This window comes from Aphelocoma coerulescens, chromosome 8 (assembly GCF_041296385.1).
Source record: "Aphelocoma coerulescens isolate FSJ_1873_10779 chromosome 8, UR_Acoe_1.0, whole genome shotgun sequence".
In the NCBI taxonomy this organism is placed as follows: domain Eukaryota; kingdom Metazoa; phylum Chordata; class Aves; order Passeriformes; family Corvidae; genus Aphelocoma; species Aphelocoma coerulescens.
This window is the reverse complement of record NC_091022.1, coordinates 27591906-27611360: the sequence shown is the minus strand read 5'-3', so window position 1 is coordinate 27611360 and position 19455 is coordinate 27591906. Positions and strand designations below refer to the sequence as shown.

General features: G+C 42.9%; 2 protein-coding genes across 7 annotated transcripts in view; one reads left to right on the top strand and one right to left on the bottom strand.

Annotated features, from left to right (window-relative positions):
- The first annotated feature begins 2621 nt into the window (after window positions 1–2621).
- COA7 (cytochrome c oxidase assembly factor 7) lies at window positions 2622–4448 on the top strand. Its single transcript, XM_069023424.1, has 3 exons — window positions 2622–2799; window positions 2877–3017; window positions 3853–4448. The coding sequence occupies exons 1-3, from the start codon at window positions 2694–2696 to the stop codon at window positions 4299–4301; spliced, it is 696 nt and encodes a 231-aa protein (XP_068879525.1). The 5' UTR covers window positions 2622–2693; the 3' UTR covers window positions 4302–4448.
- Window positions 4449–4534: 86 nt separating this feature from the next.
- SHISAL2A (shisa like 2A) overlaps window positions 4535–19455 on the bottom strand; it is a 50604-nt gene continuing 35683 nt past the window's right edge. Inside the window, exons 1-5 of one of the 6 annotated variants that reach the window (XR_011152538.1) lie at window positions 16948–17095; window positions 16184–16318; window positions 14089–14160; window positions 10153–10436; window positions 4535–7428 (exon numbers count right to left, since the gene is read on the bottom strand). The gene's annotated coding sequence lies outside the window, so the exon portion shown is untranslated. Of the gene's footprint in view, window positions 7429–10152; window positions 10476–14088; window positions 14161–16183; window positions 16319–16564; window positions 16672–16947; window positions 17096–19455 lie in introns of those variants that run through there. The other 5 variants (XR_011152539.1, XR_011152536.1, XR_011152534.1 and 2 more) reach the window with 5 other exon arrangements.

Below are 19455 nucleotides of genomic sequence, written 5' to 3'. Positions count from 1 at the left end.
CCTCCCACAGCCGTGAACTGGCGTCAGCTTCACGCTGCGTGCTCACAAGCCTCTGCAATTTAAGTGTTTCCTGCACAAACTGGTTTATTCTGGTAATATGAATAATAACCTACACCAGTACAATGGGTTTTGCCTCCTGCTTTAGGGGGGGGAGCTTTGCCGTAAGCATAAACCATTCCATCCAAAGTAATTTCAGGTTTCAGATACAGTAGTAGTGAAGAAAACCTGTCTCCCAATCAATACATACAAGGTACTGTTGGTCAAGAGAATACAGTTATTTCTTGTTTGGGATACAAATAAAGAATTATACAAATACCCTATCCAAATAAAATGATTTTTTATATAGAGTTTACTCTAAAAGAGTTGCTGATTCTGCATACAGAAGCTTTGAATAACTGTTGTTTGCAAACCAGCAAGACATATAAATATTAAGTACAGTTGCTAAAATTATTTATGTTTCTGTCATTAGAAGATGGCAAAAGATTTTATAAATAGCATGAAACACAGTTTTACCAGTTTGAGGACTACTTGGCAAAGGTCAGTTGTAGTTCTAATTCTTTAGATAAGGCTGCTGACGTAGAGAAAATAAATTAGTCCTCAGGATCTGACAAGTACAGAATTAAGAATCTTTATGTTCTGAATTTAACCACTTTAAAACCTAATCTGCTTAGAAGAAACAACTTATATAATTATGGACACGGATATTATCTTAGATAAAGAAGCAGCTCATACTATTATTCTTAGTCCATTACGTCTTTCTTCCACTTCATAATGTCTTTGCAAGATTCCAGGCTGTTCTTTCAGTATCTTTTGAATTCACTGATTCACTCCGACCTATCGCCAGATGTCTCATCTCCCGAATTTATGATAGGAACTGTTCTCAGACAGTGAAAATTTTCAGTGACAGACTGACCCCCTGCTCCCAGTGCCTGTTCTTGGCCTGCCCCGCTGTACTCAGGAATCCTCTCCATTCCTGGTATGGAGCAGCCATATGGTTGAGTTGGCACAGGCTCAACATCAGCTTCAGAAGCTGCAAAGACAAAATCCCGGCAAGAGCAGACTCTTCAAGGACTTTAACAAACTCAAGGAATTTCTACTGAGCCTGTGCAACCTGAAATGTTTTCAAAGCTGGATTTTAGAGAAACGGTATTGTCGGTACAAAAGCAGTTCATCTTCCAAAGGCCCCATCCAGAACGGAGATTCATACAAACATTCCCAGATTGCAGCCAGCATAGGCCAAACAATGTGTATGTTCTTCCTTCTGTCTCACACACGTGGCAGTGGGTTTTGGTCAATACATACTGAAAACAAGACTTTAGCTTCATATGGAAAATGTGTTTTAACTGCAAGCCAAATTTTGAACAGTCTTAAAAGTTTTAAGGAAATACTTCAGAAGTTGTAACTGGTGTTTCAGCTGTACACCTGGCAGGGTTTGCTGCCAGTCCTGCTGGAGATGGTTGGTCACAATTAGTTCTAGCCCTTAATAAACAATCAGGCTTCTTCCTATGGGAGACTCAGCACAGGATTTAACTGAGTATTATTTATCCCAAAAACTTGACAAGCCACTGTTGTCCTACTGAAATAATTTGGGACAAAGCATTTGCAAATATTGCAAATATTCTTTGAAATTTATTTTAACTCAAACTCAGATTAATTATAAGCAATTCACACAGATTTCTAATGTGCTACTTTACTCAGAGAAAATTCAGTTTGTGCTCAGAACTGCTGGAATTGGATAGTGTGCTGTGTTTTGTATAGGCATTCTGTTATCATGTTTGGGTTAAATTAACCCATAATGTTGTGGGTGCCCATCTGTGGAAGTGTTCAAGGCGAGGTTGGATGGGACTTTGAGCAACCTGGTCTAGTGGAAGGTGTCTCTGCCCATGGCAGGGGGATGGAACAAGAAGATATTTAAGACCCCTTCCCACCCAAACCATTTTGTGATTTTCAGATCATTGGAGAACCAGGGTTCGTTGTGTGTTAAGTGCCTACCAGTCTCAGGGTGTTTCCAGTGCCCCTGGCACTGCCTGCTCAGTGCAGGTTCCAGTACTTCAAAAAGCAGCTGTGAGAGCTTTTGTGGTACCACAGAAAGGAGCAGTGGCTGGGAGCAGTCTCTCACAGCAGCACTCCTGTTCTAAAATAGAGTTGGAAATTATTGAGCTGTTAATCCAGACAAAAGCGTGCAGGAGGCAGATTGAGGAATGGGGAAAGCAGCCCCGGCTCCAAGGCCATGCAGAGCGCAATTAATGTACTGTCATGTCTCAGTTTATGGGTTGTGCTGAATCAGACCTCCGGAATACGCATCCAGTGCTGTAAAACTCTGAAAGTAAAATACTAACAGTGTGTTAGCGCTTAAAACTGCTGAACTGTCAAGAGTTCCCGCTGCCCCCGGGACGGAGCGGTACGGCTGTGCGGCGCACCGGAGGAAGCGTAATGAGAAGGAAGCTGCGCCAAGACAGTCCGGGGAAGAGGCGGGGGGAGTGGCCGGAGGAGCGGCCGGCAAAGGGGCGGGAGGAGCGGCTGGAGGGGCGGCCGGAGGACGGGCCGGGGAAGGGGCGGCCGGAGCGCCCGGAGGCGGGGCGGGGTGCGGGCGGGGTGCGGGCGGGGAAGGGGCGGCCCCCGGGGCGGTGCCGAATCGAACGCTCGGTGCTCGCGGGAGCCGCCGCAGCCATCGCCCCGTGACCAGCGCGGCCATGGCCGGGTTCATCAACTTCGCGGACGAGGAGGAGGTGCGGGCGTACCTAGAGAACCTGCACGTGGAGTACAGCTACCAGTGCTTCAGGGAGAAGGACCCGGACGGTAAGGGCCCCGCCGCCGCCCCCCGCCCGTCCCCGCGGGGTCGGCGGGAGGCTCAGCCCCTGTTCCGTGCCGTGCAGGCTGTCAGCGCTTCGCCGATTACCTGGACGCCGTGAAGAAGGACTTCGTGGCGGCGGCGCGGGTGCTGCGCGACAACTGCGAGGCGTACGGGCACAGCGAGAGCTGCTACAAGCTGGGGGCCTACCAGGCCCTGGGCAAAGGTGGGCAGGGGGGCTCCTCGCGCTCGGGTCCCAGGAGACTCCACCGCCTCCCTGGGCAACCTATCCAATACCCGGCCACCCTCACATCTGCCTCTCGTCCCGACCTTGAAGGAGCAATTATCGGTCCTGCCCCTTTCGTGGTCACCTCATAAAAGTAGGGGGAGGATGGGAAACCTTAAGCTGCTTCCTTCTGAAAAATCAGCCGTATGTTACCTACGTTTTGGTTTTTTTTATTACATCCGTTTAAGAGGTAAGTACAGCCAGTGCACAATGTTACTGCTTATTCCATTCTTAACATCTCGTCAGACTATTCTCAGTGAAAGAAAGTAAGAAATAAAGAAACTCACAGACTAGTTACATGCTTACGTAAGTAGTCCCCAAGTCTGCTCAAAATGTATTTACTGGTACAGTAATGGAAAGCAGTTAAATTAGTGAGAGATGTTCCAAATGACAGTATTAGTAAGGAACAATATTTTACTGTAGTTCAAAACTAGTAACAATCTCGGTGTAGGTATACTGGCAAAATAATATTTGCCTAGTGTAAGATATTAAATCCATTAATGTAGTAGTGGAAAGAGTGTTTTGTGGGTCTGGGTTGTTTTTTTTGTTACGGGTGCTTTTGTGATTACTTGTGAGCAGAGGAGTTTCCTAACTTAAATACATTGGTAAAGTGTTTGTTACTGAGATAACAGTAGTGTCTCTGAAGTCCTAAATGTTGACTGTAGTATCTAAAGTGATGGATGCTGTATTTCCAGTGGGAAGCATCCTGCAAAACAGAAAGCTCCCAGCTGTTTTAGCATGTCCTCACAGTAACGTTTTGTTTCTTGGCTGACAGGTGGACTCGACCCAGATTTGAAAGCTGCCTACAAATCTTTCATGAAGTCATGTGAGAAAGGTGGGAAGAAGTCAGCAAATGCGTGTCACAGTGCTGGGCTGCTGGCCCAGGACGGAAGAGCCAACAATGATCAACCTGACCCTGTTGCTGCTAGAGACTATTACACAAAAGCCTGTGATGGCAATTTTGCTCCTAGCTGCTTCAACCTCAGTGTGCTGTACCTGCAGGGAGCAGCTGGGGTGCCCAAGGACATGAGCCATGCCTTGAAGTACTCACTGAAAGGCTGTGAACTGGGGCACGTATGGGCTTGTGCCAACGCCAGTCGCATGTACAAACTGGGAGATGGCGTTGAGAAGAATGATGCTAAGGCAGAGGATCTGAAAAACAGGGCTAAACAGTTGCATAAAGAACAGAAAGAAGCTGCAAGTTCTCTAACATTTGGGGTGTAAAACTGGCAGTTGCAGATATTAAGACTGTGGTTTTTAAATGGCAAGTGAACTTGTTATTTAAATTGTGAGCATACACTTTTCACTTAAGTAAATATCCTGTATTTGGATATGTAAATAAAATTATATTTTTGCAGATGCAACAAATGACTACTCTGCTGTGCCTTTCTATCTTTTTGAACACACAAGTTTGTAAGTGTTTTGCTTAGATCTTTCTCTTCTTTTTAAGGAAGCCAAAAATTTGTGGTCTTTTGGGAGTTTGTCCCCTTGGATCTCTTTTCTGTCCAGTGCTTCAGTATCAAGTGCTCAGACCACTTCTAACACACAGAAGTCACAATTGCCGGTAATCCCAGCTTGGGCAGTCAGAACTGTTCCATCTCTCTCACAAGCATTTGCAGAACTTTGGTAGCTGCACACTTGGGTGAGCTGCTCTAAGGTGTGGGTATTCATCTGTAATTCCGTAGGTCTAGGCCTATTCCTAGCTCCCTTAGCTTCCTCCCATTGCCAGCTGGTTTGTGACTGTGTATCTGCCTGTCATACGTGCCTGAGTGCTTTAGGCTGCTCTCCCAACACACGTGATTGCCCCTTATTTGATCACACACAAATTGTTTTACTTTCCTGCCAGCTTCTGAAACATTATGCTCTATTTTTTCTAATAAAGATTTAGGGAACAATGTGCTAACTCATCAGATCTTGGACTCAAATCCATAACCTATATATATACAGACACAGATTCTGAAAGAGCTGTTTAAATAAGCAGGGCAGTGTGTGTAAATGTATTCATGCACTGACAGGATCCTTTATAATTTTGGTGTGCGTAAATATATGTGAAATCTGTGATGTGTATGTATGTTTTCCTGTAAATTTACTACTCAGAAAATGAATCGTCTGGCTCTGGACTAAATAAAGATACAAACTTCACAATTTAAATAAGTGAAGTGGGATTAAAAGCAAGATTAATTTGGCCGTAGCCAGAATTGGAAGAGTTGTTGGAATCTTGCTGCATGTATGAATTAAAACAGTTCTTCCAATTTAACAGAGTTCTTGGGAAGGGTGTTTGCTGCTGGAATAGAAACCCCAGCAGCACAGCACAGTGGTGACACAGGCACCCTATAACAACAACAGATGGCAGTGTATGAAAACATTACTGCACGCTGGTATGGCTCTGGTGTTCAGCAGCCTGGAAAAAAAAAGAGCAGTGGCAAAAGTCAGAGTAATTTTTTAGTTAACAGTTACTATTTTTTGGCAGTTCAAAAAGGTAAAGCTCTTAGAGGAACACACTTTGCCTGATTTTTTTGCTAGGTACTATTCTGGGCATTTGTTTCACTTGGGAAAGGTAAGTAAATGCTACCTCTGTGGAGTGTGTTGCACTAGTAATAAAACAGCTTGGAATCCATATGTTCAGAAGGAGGCAATTACAGGTGGGTCAAGGCACTGGAGAATTGGGTGGTATTTTAAGACTTGTAATGCTCACTGCCACAGAGTGCCTTGTTCAGATCCTCAGCCCAAGCAGCAGACCTGTTTCCTTCCAGCAGTACTAATGACTGTCAGTGATCCTCCCAGGAACTTCCAAACAACACAGCAAACAGGCACCAGAGAACATCCTCAGTGAAGTGACACACACTGCAGATAATTAAAGTGCCTGTTGTGGGTTTTTTTTTTTTCATAGCACTTGAGAACTCACAGACTTGCAGAACTTAAATACTATAAAACAGACCATTTTCATAAAAGCTATCAAGTGTGTAAGATAAGTTCATGAAGTGTCATCCAATTTTGTACCACTGGTTGAAAAGGCAAACCCAGATTAAGGAAGGCTCTTGTGTTTTCAGGCTGTCTCTGAACAGTTTGCTGCCTGTTCTGGGCACACTTATACCTTTTTTACACAGATATTGATGATACTGTAACAGATGCATGAGGTAGCTAAGGCCGTCTCCTATATGACTCGTTTCCCTCCAAAGTGACAAAGCATCCAAAAAAAAGGTCAGCCAGTCTCATTGCTGGGTATTACAAATTACATGTGGCTAATGTAGTCTGTAGCAGAGTATAGACTATGAATAGCAGTCTATTCTCAACCTCAAGATTCTCTTCAGGAGACAAAATCTGTTAAGAGGTGAAAATTGTTCTGCAAATCTTGGCTTACAACCATCTAGCGCTGGTATTATGGGGGTATTACCAAAAGGCCAATATCTTTCTGTTCTCTCTTTTTACCTGATGTTACAAAGGCTAAATTTTATGTTCTCCTGGAAAGAAAACATCACACTTGCCTCTGAGGTCATAAAGAAAGAGTAATAGATAGGTGATCATAGTAAAATACTTGGAAATATGGAAGAACCTGTTGATCTCTTCAGGATCAGTGGGTTTTCTAAGAAATAAAGGAGTTTATTTCAGCTTCACAGCTCCTAAACCACTGTCTGCTTTCCCTTTCATTTGTTTGCATTGATCTAAGCTTGCAGCCAACCTCCATTAATAAAGCAGCAATATACTTCAGAAGGAACCAACCCTAATTAATTACATAGACATGTGAATACATGGCTGTAAATGATGAAAGCATTCTCTGCAGGATGCTTCCTGCAGCTGTCAAAAGATCACCAGTGGAGGGCTGGTTTTGTACCAAGATGAAACACTGGCACCACATCATGTGTCATTAAGTGTCATTTGGATTAATTCTGAACAAAAGATGCTGTCAGGTAAAGAAGCCACATGATGTTGTAGAAATAGAGACTTGTTCTGGTGGTTCTGTTTCTGTGCTATATTGTAATAAAAGCAGTTTTGCAGCTTGCTGACCTTTTGTTCAGCCATCAGTAACAACTCCTCTCTGCAATGTATGTGTGAAGGGAGTTCTTGTGGCTGTACACGCCCACCCAGAGGGACGGTCTAGGAGACTTTGTGTCATCATCACACCAAGAAACAAAAATAGCAGTGTTCCTTGTTATAGCACAAACTTTTTGTTCAGTACAGAAAGAAATTCACTCTGTTGGCAATTTTTCACTTCATCATGTGAGATAGGAGACTTCTCAAGTAGCTCTTCTTCTCCTTTGGTAGATGAAGAAGGAAGAATTCCTCCTTCCCTTATGCTTCCCAGCATCTCATCCACTAAACGTCAGAGCAACACAGTTCTGCTCAGGGTTGGCTTTTTCATGGGGGGTGAAACAAGAGGAAAGACAAAGGAAAAGGAGTCATGGTACAGCAAGAAACAGATCAGAAAATAAGCAGTAAATCCAGTTGTATCATTACTTCAGTACTCTGTGCTGGGGTGACACCCAGGGGTTCAGTTCAGCTCCTGACATTAGGCCATTTGTGTGCACCTGTAATGACACCCCTGATTCAGAGATCCACAGTCTGAGATTCAGCATTGTCCAAAGTCCTTAGCATACATTTCAGTACTAAACACTGGTACACTGCTCTCATTTTCCAGACACTGTATCAGCAATACTGCCCAGAATCCACACAAAACAGATTTCCCCAAGAATCTTAAGACTATAAAGATCAGTTCTGTGCCAAATTTTTGATGTCTGATTTCATTTGCCAGATCTGTAGCCTCCCAGTGCTTTCATTTTTCAGTACCATACTTGAAGCAAGCACAATAACCAGTAATTACACTGATCCTAGACTATATCACGTATTTGTGATTTGTTGTTGTTGCCTTCTACTCTTAACATTACTTACAAATTTATGTTTGCTCCAAATGTGTTTTATACTTCTTACAGACAAACTTTGGTTTTTGCAGTCTTGTTTGTAATATCATAATATGGTTTTGTAATATTTTAAAAAAATTTTTTGTAATTCTTTTTTACCCTAATCAACTAGTCAGACATTTGTGTGCTATGGAATTATAAAATTTAGGCACTTTGGAGTGGTGATTTCAGATGGAGATTTGTGAACAGCATAATTGCAATGCATTCATGTGCTCCAATTCACGAGTATGGTGGGAGTTCTCTGTAAGTTCTCATTCTGTCTATGCAAAACTGAAGTACAGTGCTTTAAAAAAACCCTGGAGAGTTTTTCTTAGCAACTGGTAAAAAAGAAGAAAGAAAGAAGATGAAAACCCTGCATGTTTTTACAGCAGTTGTGACCCACAGCATTCTAGTGCACTTCCCCGAGTCCTTTGCAGCTCACAGAGAGCCATTCCATACAGAGGTGGGACAAGAAAGCCATCAAAGAAAAATGTTAATTGTTTGGCTGTGATGTGATTTCATAACTTGAAGATGAGGCTAACCTGAATTTATTTTAAAAGCTCCTTATTCTGACAGTCCTCTTTTGACACATAATGGCCTGGTGTGAACATTTCATTTTCTCACCAAAAACACTGAAGAGAAGTGGGCTGGTTTCCTTCCAGCTGTCCTGCCACTGGAAGCACGCCATGTTCCTATAGAGCTTCCTGCCCAGGAAACTCTTGTTGCTTTGCAACAACCTTTTCTGCCAACTCCTGAGAAGGAAACCTGGATTATGTCTACAGCTCAGGAAAGGAGGACAAGGCACTGAACAGCTACTGACTCACTGCAGGTCACACGATGTCAGTAGGGGCCCAAACTGATTATTCTCCAAATGATATTTAGCAAGGCAAGGACTTATCAATCCTTTACAAGCCAAGAAACACTATGATGGGAAACTGGCCTTTGAATGTTATTCTGATAATATTTATGGAGTATTATTCCAGACAGATGTGATAGCCACCTCAGCACAAGTGTTAGCAGTAACAGCTGAAGAGAAAATAAGAAGCTGTGACACTGTCAACACTGCAAGCAGCCTCCAGAGAAGTTGTTTTCTGTGCCTTTTTAAGTGAAATGTTTTCTCCACAGCATTGTTTTACTTATTTGTTCTGCAGCTGACACAAAGGCAATATAAAGTATCTTACTTGTGAGGGAGGCTGAGATAGAGTGACATCAGCTGTCACAGGGACACAAACTTGCCTCAAGACTGGCAGCTCACATGCTGTGGTATTCTTGAACAGATAGTGGCCCTCAGAGAGATTACATAAAATTGAGGTAAAACGCTTTAGATATTTTTGAAATCCTGAGCTAATTCTAAATTCTTTTCTGATGGGTTTTGTGAGTTTTATATGTTCCTCAGAACTCAGGGGTTGATAGCAGAAGATGCCAGGCACTGACATGGTTACAAAAGCCACAGAATATGTGAACAAATTGAATACAAGTGAAGGTTTCTAGAGGAATAGCACAAAGGTTTTGTTACAGCCAACAGTAAAAACTTCCCACACCCTTTAACACTTAACCAAAACATCTCTGCAGTGCACCTGGCTTGATAATTTCTGTTTTCTCTGTACTGCAGCATGAAATGCCCAAGTGTGATATTTGCTGACTGGTCTGTTCATTGCTCCCACAGCAGGGTATGGACATTTCCAGATCACACTATCACACCATAGTGGCAGTGCTGATCCACTGATGGTTTAAACTGCAACACAAATTACCAGCTAGTTAATATAGTTCTATAAATGACAGGAGATAGGTGATCTCTAGTGACTGGTTCTAATTCCCTATGAACTTTCTTTCCTGATCTAATGCTATCCTGATACGTGTGTTAAACTAAAGCCTATGGTCAGAGAGTATTTTGTTATGCAGTACCTGTACCCTTTAGGTAAGAATTTAAAGCTTTCAGTCCTTTCAAATGAAGGATGATTTTGCTTTAGATATTGCACTGTTACAAGTTGCAACCTAAGGCCATATTTACACATCAGAGCCCTGGAAATATTATATATATCCTATTTTCCCCATTGTAGTCTTTGGGGAACAGTTTCAAGAAAGGGTTTTGTTCTATGATTTGGAGAAATAAGTACCTCCACTTCATTTCAGTGGCTATTTCCCCCCTGCGTTTTTCAGTACTGACCCAGAATACTTACTGTCATCCCCCAGGCAGATATGTCACCACAGTCAATCAGAGTTTTGAGCCAAACTGGAAAAGTTTTATATCTTTGAAGCACCAGTTGAAATGTTGCCCTCTGGAGAGCCAAAGGCAAGGTCCTTTGCCAGGGTGAAATTCCAGCATCATGCACACAGCCTGGGAAAATGGCATCCAGAGGCAAGCCAGGATGCCTCGTGCTTGGGAGCCTGCTGCTCACACTGCTGAAAGGCTGCAAGTCCAGGCTGCTCACACCTCACTTGGTGCTCTCGAAGGGCATTAATGCTGTTAGGGACATACAGAGTCACAGAAAGAAGGTAACATCTTTTGATGTGTAAGTATGAAAGAACAAAGTTTTTGATTCAGCTCCTGTTTGCTAGGCTGAACCAGAGATGTTGTGAGGGTGGGGAACAGATGCACCCTTGAAAACTAATTACTTTGAAGCTTAATGCTTGAAAACTTTCTTTCAGAAAGGTCCTTGTGCAAACTGAGATATGGGCTATTTCTCTGCTTTTGTCCTGCCACTGCAAATGGATGAGATGAATGTGTGGATGGGAATTGATCGAGTACTGTCTGTGCTTGGAGGCTTGAACTAATAAGTGACAAACATAAATGCTGTTTCTTGTTAGAACCTGCTGTGTGCAGTCCTGCTCAGCCTATGAATACAGTTAAAACCGAAGGGACTCTGCACACTTCCTGCAGCCCATCAAGCATCAGCTTCCCCCACCTGGGACCTTTGTGATTGCTTTAGGGGGCTTGCTGGAGTGTAATTCAGCTTGGCCCAATCACTCCAAGAAGACAGTTCATAGCAGAGCTGGTGAAGAAAACCAGGATCTTTTAAAACAGAGTCTGAAAAGAAGGGCTGCTTCACAACAGAAATGATCAGGAATAAATTGCATAGGAGAGAAACTATTTCTAGCTAGAACCTACTTCTCCTTATACAAAATGAGATCATATGATTAATTAATTCGAAGTGAATTCTATTTTTTTCATTGCTTAGGCAGTAAACCAAAAGGACAAGTAATTTAATTTGGCCACTGAAGCATCTCTTGTTGCCAGGAAAGGGTCATATCAAGCTGCTTTTTTCCCCTGATGTCTCCAGAGTGCAGCAAGAGGTACAGTTATACTGTGTGCAACAGGGAGCCTGGGAGGAGTCCTTAGAGATGCTGGTCTACCTTGTTTAGCTCTGGAGATAAACAGATGATCATTTTTTCCAGCTATGCATGTTCCTAAAGGAAATCATCTCACTCCTAATTTAATGAAGGAATCAGATCCAGATCATGGCATATTCAGATCATGTACTTTCTGGGATAGAATCCCAAATCAGATCAAATTAGCCCTCAGATATCTGCAAGGTGTCTGAACAAGCTGAAACAGAAATCTTTCACAATCCAAGATCTCCCCTGGTAATTAACCCTGCAATCCTTACGGAGTGAATATGACTCTATGGCACCAACACATGGGTGTTGATGGCATTTATTTAATAAGGGCCAGGCTTAAACCCCCTGTGGGGCAGAGGAGATGAGGGCTGGGACAGAAATGTAGCCTTTCCTCATGGGCTTCTTCACTTCCCATCTGTAGCCAGGGCTGAACCAGTGGGTAGATGCACACACCCACACCCACACCCAGGTCTGGGTTTTGGAAACTGAGGAAGTTTTTGAGCTCAGACCCAGCTGTGCATTTGCTCGATGGGATTGCAATAGCTGTTTGAAGCTTTTTGAGAACCCATTACAGGCTGAAGAGTACCCCAGCACTTTGGATTGCAGGCAGTCTGAGTGCTCTGAATGGATAAAAGATTAGAACTAGACATCTATATTAAAAAAGAAAAAGCCCTAACCCCACAACAAAACCTAAATGTTCAGGATCGGACGAGCCTTTTGTGCTCTGTCCTCTCTACATGCTGCTCAGCTGTGCTTATTTTCCTTTGGGAGGACTGTTCCCTTGGCTACCAGTGCTGCCCTCTAATAGCTGGCATTTGGGCACAGGATGAAAACATTGCTCTGTTTTTCTTTCATTCCTGCAGGAGCAGCAGAAACACAACTGGACAGGTTTCTGGTAAGCAACAGCTCCAGGTGATACCACTGAACTGAGTTAGGTGTATTTGCCCTGCTGCACCCTTCCCTTCCAGATGCTGCTCCAGGGCATCTCTCTATTCCTGCTGGTCACTGCCTTGTCAGACAAGTGCTAACAGGAGGTGAGGTCTGGGGCTTGTTTCTCTGCCCTCCTGCACAGGAGACAGCCAGGCCACCTTCAGCTGCTACAGCCACAGGTATTTCCTTTTAGCCACATGTAGCAGCAGTGCCTCATGAGGCACAACACGCACAGCCAGCCTCATGCTAACAGGAGGGCAGGTCACTGCAGATACAGCTAATGCTTGCCAGCTGTAAGCAGCGTCTCTTAATCTTTCTGGCTTTCTATATTAAGGACATTGTTGCTTTTGCAGTAGAGGAATTAGAATAATCTTGTCTCCTCTTGCGACCTCAGGGTCCTGCCTTCATTTGCCGTTATGCACTCCATGATGCTCTGTTTCACTAAAGCCTCCACACAGTGACCTTTGAACAATAACCTTCTCTCTGTAGTCCCCCCATAGCCTGAGGCTGCTCTCATTTAAATTATGCTTCTGTGGAGGGAATCAAATACATCTTTTTCTCTACTTAAATGCCTGGAGCAAACTAAGTCGTGAAATGCAACCAAGGGACCAAGATTGCAAGGGAAAGGTGAGGCTTGCAATTTCTGTGGAAACTGGAGACCAGTGTGATGAAAGGGGGTGGAAGAGGGAAGCAAGAACACTGGTCCATCAGATGAACAGAAACGATTGTATCTCAGACAGAAGCTGAGAAAATGAGGCAATAAATGTGAGTGGATGAAGAGTTGTACACTAGGTAGCTGGGAACCTGGTAAGGACATGAGGTGACTTATAACACCATAGTAATAAGGACACCACTAATTAGTGTTGGGAGAAAAAGAGGAAAAGTCACAAATACAGAAAGGATGTCCTGCTTTTATTATTTTTCCCCTATGTTTTCTGTGGTGGCCATACCAGATACAGATATGACCAGATCTGAGAATTCAGGGACATGCCTGGTACACAGGCTGATCAATCCCATCTTTGTAAGCAGGACTGCTGGCTTTGCCTGCCAGAAAGGTTCAGAGGACAGAGAAGGCAGCTTGTGGAGGAGGAACATGGGAAGCATTGGTGCAGGAGCTGCACTCAGGGTTTAGTTGTTGTACAGGAATTTGCAGTGTTCCTGCCTAGCTCAGGAACAGAGGGAAGGTGATTAGCAGGTTAGTTTGCTGAGCTTGTGTGACCTAAATTGAAACTGAGCTGTAAGGGGCCTTGCAGTTCTACAGTCTGTTTCTCTGTCTCAAGACAGAATTATCTGTATTTATTATACCTGAGAGCGATCTGCTTAACCTCTACCGGAGGCTTCAGCCACTGCATGCAATTTTTTCCTGTGTTTACTAAACTTTCCAGCACAGAACTTATGATTTCCTCAACCACCACAAATACAATGTAGTAAAAGAAAAATATGCAAGCAAACAAGAACAACCCAGCAGCACAGAAGCAGGAGCCCTGGCACTCTAAGGCTTCCTTAGGCCCTCCAGTACTTACTGAGTTCAAGCTGACTGCAGTAGGGTATTGTTTACAACCAGGTGAAGAACAAGAGTCCTTTCAGCACTCTGGGAGGTACAGACAAGATATGATTCTTCAGCATCAGAAAAGATAACTAGCAAAGGGTAGGTGTAAAAATGCAGTTCATTGAAATGAGAGAGGCAGAATAAATGAGAGTAGCTTCTTGTACCAGTGATGAGGATTACCCCAGATTGATCTTTCAACTGTGTCAAAGTGTAACTGCTCTTCAGATTTTACTGTTAGTGCTGTCATTTCAGGAATATGCTAGAAATGAACTGCTTTATTTATTGATAAGAGATTTACCTGCCATGAGATCCTGCTATTTTCACGCCAGTACTAAGATTGTATCAGAAGTCCCAGCCAGATGAATAGTACCTGGAATTAGAGGAAAGGCAAATAGTGGAAACCTGCTGCTCCCAGCTTCTGTCCTAGTAGAGGCGCTATAATGCGCACTAAATCCTGATTTTATTAAAAATACTTTTACTGAAAAATGGAAGCTCTCCAATGGCTGTGGTCCAGTTCCCCAGAAAAGAGAATCCAAGGCAGCCTGGCCATGGCTGGCACAGACAGCCCTGCTCTGTCACCTCCCTGGGAAGCAAAGCTAAAAAGCCAAAATTGTTGATCTGAATAAGCAGCCTGACATGGTTTTCCAGTCCTAATCTGGTAAATGTGCCTCTGAAGGTTTGTTTGATGAGATGCAATATAGAAAGATACAGTGTCCTTTGCAAAGGTTGGTCCACAGGTCATTGTTTCAGCCAAAAAATCCCATTTCAGACAAAGGAAATCAGAGGAAACCCAGTGAAGACCATGTGAAAACAGAACTCACCCACCCAGCTCAGTAAAAAGGCTCCTGGTTGACCCAAGGACTCAGCTCATATTCTTTCAAGCACCTCATTTAGCAGAAGGCCTCAAACCACTTTCTCTGAACAGTTCTCTTAGATTTGCATGGAATAAAACACCAGATCGCATTTGCACAGTCTGCCATTTCCTTTTTGCATTAAAACTCTGAGCTGCCCTTATCAGGTCAGGGCTGCCTTATCATCTTCCCCAGAAAGGCTTCAGTAGTATATGTAGCAGAATTAATATTCACTGCATCCCTCAAGTCTTGGAGCTCACAATTTCAAATTCCAAGTGCTGGCTTGGTAGCTCCAGCGAACACTAGGAAGGATTGCCAGGATCTCTGTACCTCCTAACCCCCTTGGCATGGGCCTCTCAAGTACAGCAGTGCTTTTAGGGAGCATCTCTGACCATGGGCTGATCCCTGTGGATGTAAAAGACCAACAGCCCCAGTGGGAACACCAGGGTAACAGACCACTGTTGCCATTTAGCTCAAGGTTATGATTTATTTGCGCCGGTAACAAATGCGGCCTAATGAAAAGCAAAGCTTCAGAAACACATTTTAGCATTGACTCAAAAGAGAAATCAATATGTTCACATATATTAGAGGGAGCAATCTCCATTAAAAAGCAAAGTGATGAGACAGCAATATTCTTCATACTTGCTAGGATCCCACAGTTTTTTAATATGTTCTAGTCTCTGCCTTAAGCCTCTCTGTCAAAAACTGATGGGTTCATACAAGAGATCAGCCCAATCCACCTGCTTTTACTGACTCCTGGAAACTCACAGCCAATTACCAGGCCCTGCTGGGAAGGCACTTTTCCCAAAAGTATGTGGAGGTTTGCAAAGAAGAGAAAGGTTTAGAAACGTTTTTGCCTGTGAATAACCAGAAGATGCAGCAAGGTTCAATTTGCCCATACTGACAGAGTACACTTTGCATTTGCTCACTTAAGAAAACAAAATTGCATTGAGGAGGTTTGTGTTTCCTCTGCTTGCCAGGAGATTGAATGGGGCCTGTTTGGGTCAGATGAAAAATTTGCAGTGCTTTTTGCAGGTGTCCTTGTTAAAATAAAATAATAATTAAAAAAAAAAAAATCAAAAGAAACAGCCTGAGTCACTAGCAGCCTCTCTGTCTTGTAATCACTTGTGGTTTAATTTACCAAAATGAAAATTTATTGGGATGCCACTTCAAGTAATTTCACTGTTTTCCTTCAGGAAGCAAAAAGTACAAAGAATTAAGCTGTTCAGAGCAAAAATTCTGTCAAAGGAGGCAACAGACATAACAGGAGTCACTCTACGAGGCCAGGGAGTGCACATTTGCGCAGCTGCAGTCTGCCCCAAACAACTGCTCATCATAGAGTGGCGAAATCCACTAAAAGAAATTAACTGCAACATTTGCTGCAACAGCTACATGAGAAAATGTTACATTTTGTTACTGAAAACAAGGAACTTTCCAGGTGGCTCTGGTCACACATTGCATTATGCACATTAAATGTCTGCAGCAGCAGGAGTACCAGACAGTAGGTGGAGTGAGGAACATGAACTGAGAAAAAGCACTTACCTAATACAGGCAGCAAAACCACCAGCAGAGACTCACTGCCAAGTTCACAACAAACTGGAAGCCACAACCCTACAAAGGTGTCAGCACAACCACTGCTTCTCACAGTACGTGGTCTATAAAGTATCTCTGGCAGTCCTGAAGAGAAAAGCAGAAATGTGTTAACTAAGGAACACAAAGAAGATTTGAAGAAGTCAGCTCTACCTATGATGTCAAAGTATTACTTGTACATTTTCTGGTAGATCAGAGAAAAGACTCTGGGGAGGAAATTCTTCTGTACTCAGGACGCTACTCCAATGAACCTGGAGTACAAACACGAATTGATGTTCATAGCAGAGGGCAGGGTCCTCAACATCACTTTCAGCTTTGGAAATTTTAAGTTACCTTATAGCTTGTGGTACTTTGGAAGAAAATCCTGAAAAACTTGTTAAAACCAAGCATAACTAACTAAAAAGTCTGTGCTTTGTTTTCTTTAGTGTGTCTTTAGCTCTGGTTCTGATAAACCACTGAAATGTTTAAGCCTGTGCTTTGACAAAACACACAGGCTCACCCCTACACAGGTGTGCTGACAAAGCATCTGGAGAGCTGCAAGCTGGGCGCTGCCTTGCTGTGCAAAGCCAGGACTCATCAAATTTCTCTGGCCTCCTGTCCTGGCCTTTCTGTGCTGCAGGTTTGGCCCCAAGTGCTATTCACAAGCTAAGCCACAAAATGCTGCAGCACCTCCCTTCACACAACGAGGAGGCAAACTGATGTGGGGACATTCATACCTCAACTTGCAGAGTAGCCATCCTGAAGGATACAAACACATTTTTCATTATATACTCTCTACATAAAGACATTGCACCTAATTGAACATGTTCTATCTAAAATAAATGTTTTGTCCCTCTCTGCAAACTCAATGGAAGTCAGAGTAAACCCATCTGTTTTAATTCATGAGACTAACATTACTTCCTCTGTTTCATTAACATGAGTTTATCCTGCTCTCCCGTGCATGGGAAAAGCAGCAACCCTGAAGTTTGATTAGCAGTAATCAGAAAACATTCACACCTGCATGGAGGCAGTGGGAGGCTTTTCAATTGGAAATGGATTTTGAGAACGTAATGTCTGTTTTGAAAGGACAAATGCATCTTTCAAGGAATACAAACAGTAAAAACCATTTATGCATTGTGTTTCTTCAAGGATAGTAATGCTATCATAGAATCAAGTGCCTTAATTGTTGAAGAGATTAATTTCTGCTCTTTGGAACTAAATATATTCAATGTTACTGAAGAAGTCCTGGAGAGCTTTTCATAAGCTGGATGATAGAACAGCCTGTGCTTATCATCTGTCCAAAACAAGGTGTCCTTTTTCTTGTCCATTTTAGGTTCAAGAGACAGGTGCAAGGACTGTGGTGTGGGGACCTGCAGTGACACAAAAGCAGCCCAGACATCACTGCAGCAGGGCAGGGCATGGAGGATTTATTACCGCTGGAGAAAGCAGCCTGGCAGGGAAGCGGTGCCAAACTGGGATAAGTGACTTTTATTCATTCTGTTTCCAAGTCTCTACTATCTTTAATGACTGTTGAAATAAAATATTTGGAAGAAAAATCCTCCCTGATAGTGTAACTTTCTCATCTTTTGGTTACGTTCTAAGGATGTTTCTGGTTCTCATTTGTCAGGTTCCCAGGAAAGAGGGAGGAAGGCAAGATTTACTATTCCTGTAACACCTTAATATAAACTGTAATCAGATTTATAAACAACATCTACAGGTCTCTTTCATAAACTATAAAAAGCTTAGAAAAGTACATCTGTGCACTTCTGTTTCCTTTTCATAGTCTTTCACCTCTGCTTCTATTTCCCTAAATAGAAAGATAATAGTATTAATCTATTCCTTGGGGCTTTTGTGAAGATTCACAATTAATATTTATGCAGTAAAATGGAATAAATGCTGTATAAGTGCTGAGCAACATTATTGTTCTCTCTCTCTTCATTAGCACATCATGTGCATCCCAAGTAGAACAGATAAACACAGAAATTAGCTGTCCTCAAAGTCAGGCAAGTGAAAAAGGTAACATGACTGCTAGAGAGCCATTAATTAAAAATGTTTGCTGTGGGTGACATCTGAGGCAAACAAAACAACCCTCTGAGATTCAAAGAATTAAATGTATTTCTTTACTCATTTGAGCAAATTCTGTCTGCAGCAAAGAAGTTCTGGGAATATTTTCAGATTAAATATGCTGCATGTACTCCCACAGCAGCTGCGTCTTAAACAGGAATCCAACTGAGGCAGCAAGTAGGTTTTGCATTCTAAAACCTGGAAACCTCCCTCAGTGCTTCTTTCCAGACCTCATTTATTTCCTGTGCTTATTACTATATGTGTGTTTTCCAAAGCACAACTCATAAGGAACTGGCTCCTCCTTTGCAACTACTATAGTAGTCAATCCCCATTTCCACAGGTCTTTGATGCCAGAATATGCATTAGTCCCAACACTATCAGGATTTCTCATTTGTCCATCTCAGAGTGTTTCCATCTGGTCTGTCTCCAAGCACAGCTGGTGGTTGTGTTGCCACACCTGTCCAGAACACCTTGGTGTTTGCCTTTAGAACAGTTTGCCTTCACTTAGAAACCTTCCATGATGTGGCTCGATTTTCTAGCTGAGGCTGCATGAGCAGTGCACAAGTACTTCAGCTGAAATAATCTTACAGAAATAGCCTTTTTGTACTGCATCACAGTCTGACATTGAAAATTGCTGCACTTCTCTTCAAAACGTTACAGGGCCAAAATCACAGACACCGTCTGAATGATCTATCAGGGCTCAGCTGGGTTTGGGAGCAAAGGTGCAAAGGGAAAACGAGAATTTGCAGAGGTTCTTGTAATTGAAATCCTTAGTTTGGGATTGTTTTTCCCTAGTTTTGGAAGGCATGCGTCAGACTAAAATCGAGTTGTGAAATCCAATTTGCTTTTCTTTTCCAGAAGTAAGAACTTGATAATAACATTCTGCTGGACATGACCTTCAGTCAAGGGGAGGTGACTTTTTTCCTGCTTATGTAGATGGGAGTTGAAGTGCCCTTCCATGGAAATCCCACAGCCATTTAAGACTGGGTTTACTCAAGAGACTAATCCCTCCATAACTACTGAGTAGCTCTTCCTGCATCCCTCTACATCACAACAGCCTTCTGTCTCACTCTTCCAACCTCCACCTAAAGCTTCTTCCTCCCAGGATGACTCTGGTGGATGACTTGCAAAATGGCAATTCTTGTCACTGAAGGATGCTAAAACACACCAGTTCATCAGTG

Excerpts from the sequence above, each read along its gene's own strand:
- COA7 (XM_069023424.1), top strand. The coding sequence starts at position 2,694 with ATGGCCGGGTTCATCAACTTCGCGGACGAGGAGGAGGTGCGGGCGTAC. Across the intron at positions 2,800-2,876 it reads CAGGGAGAAGGACCCGGACG|GCTGTCAGCGCTTCGCCGAT; the intron begins GTAAGGGCCCCG and ends CGTGCCGTGCAG. Across the intron at positions 3,018-3,852 it reads CTACCAGGCCCTGGGCAAAG|GTGGACTCGACCCAGATTTG; the intron begins GTGGGCAGGGGG and ends CTTGGCTGACAG.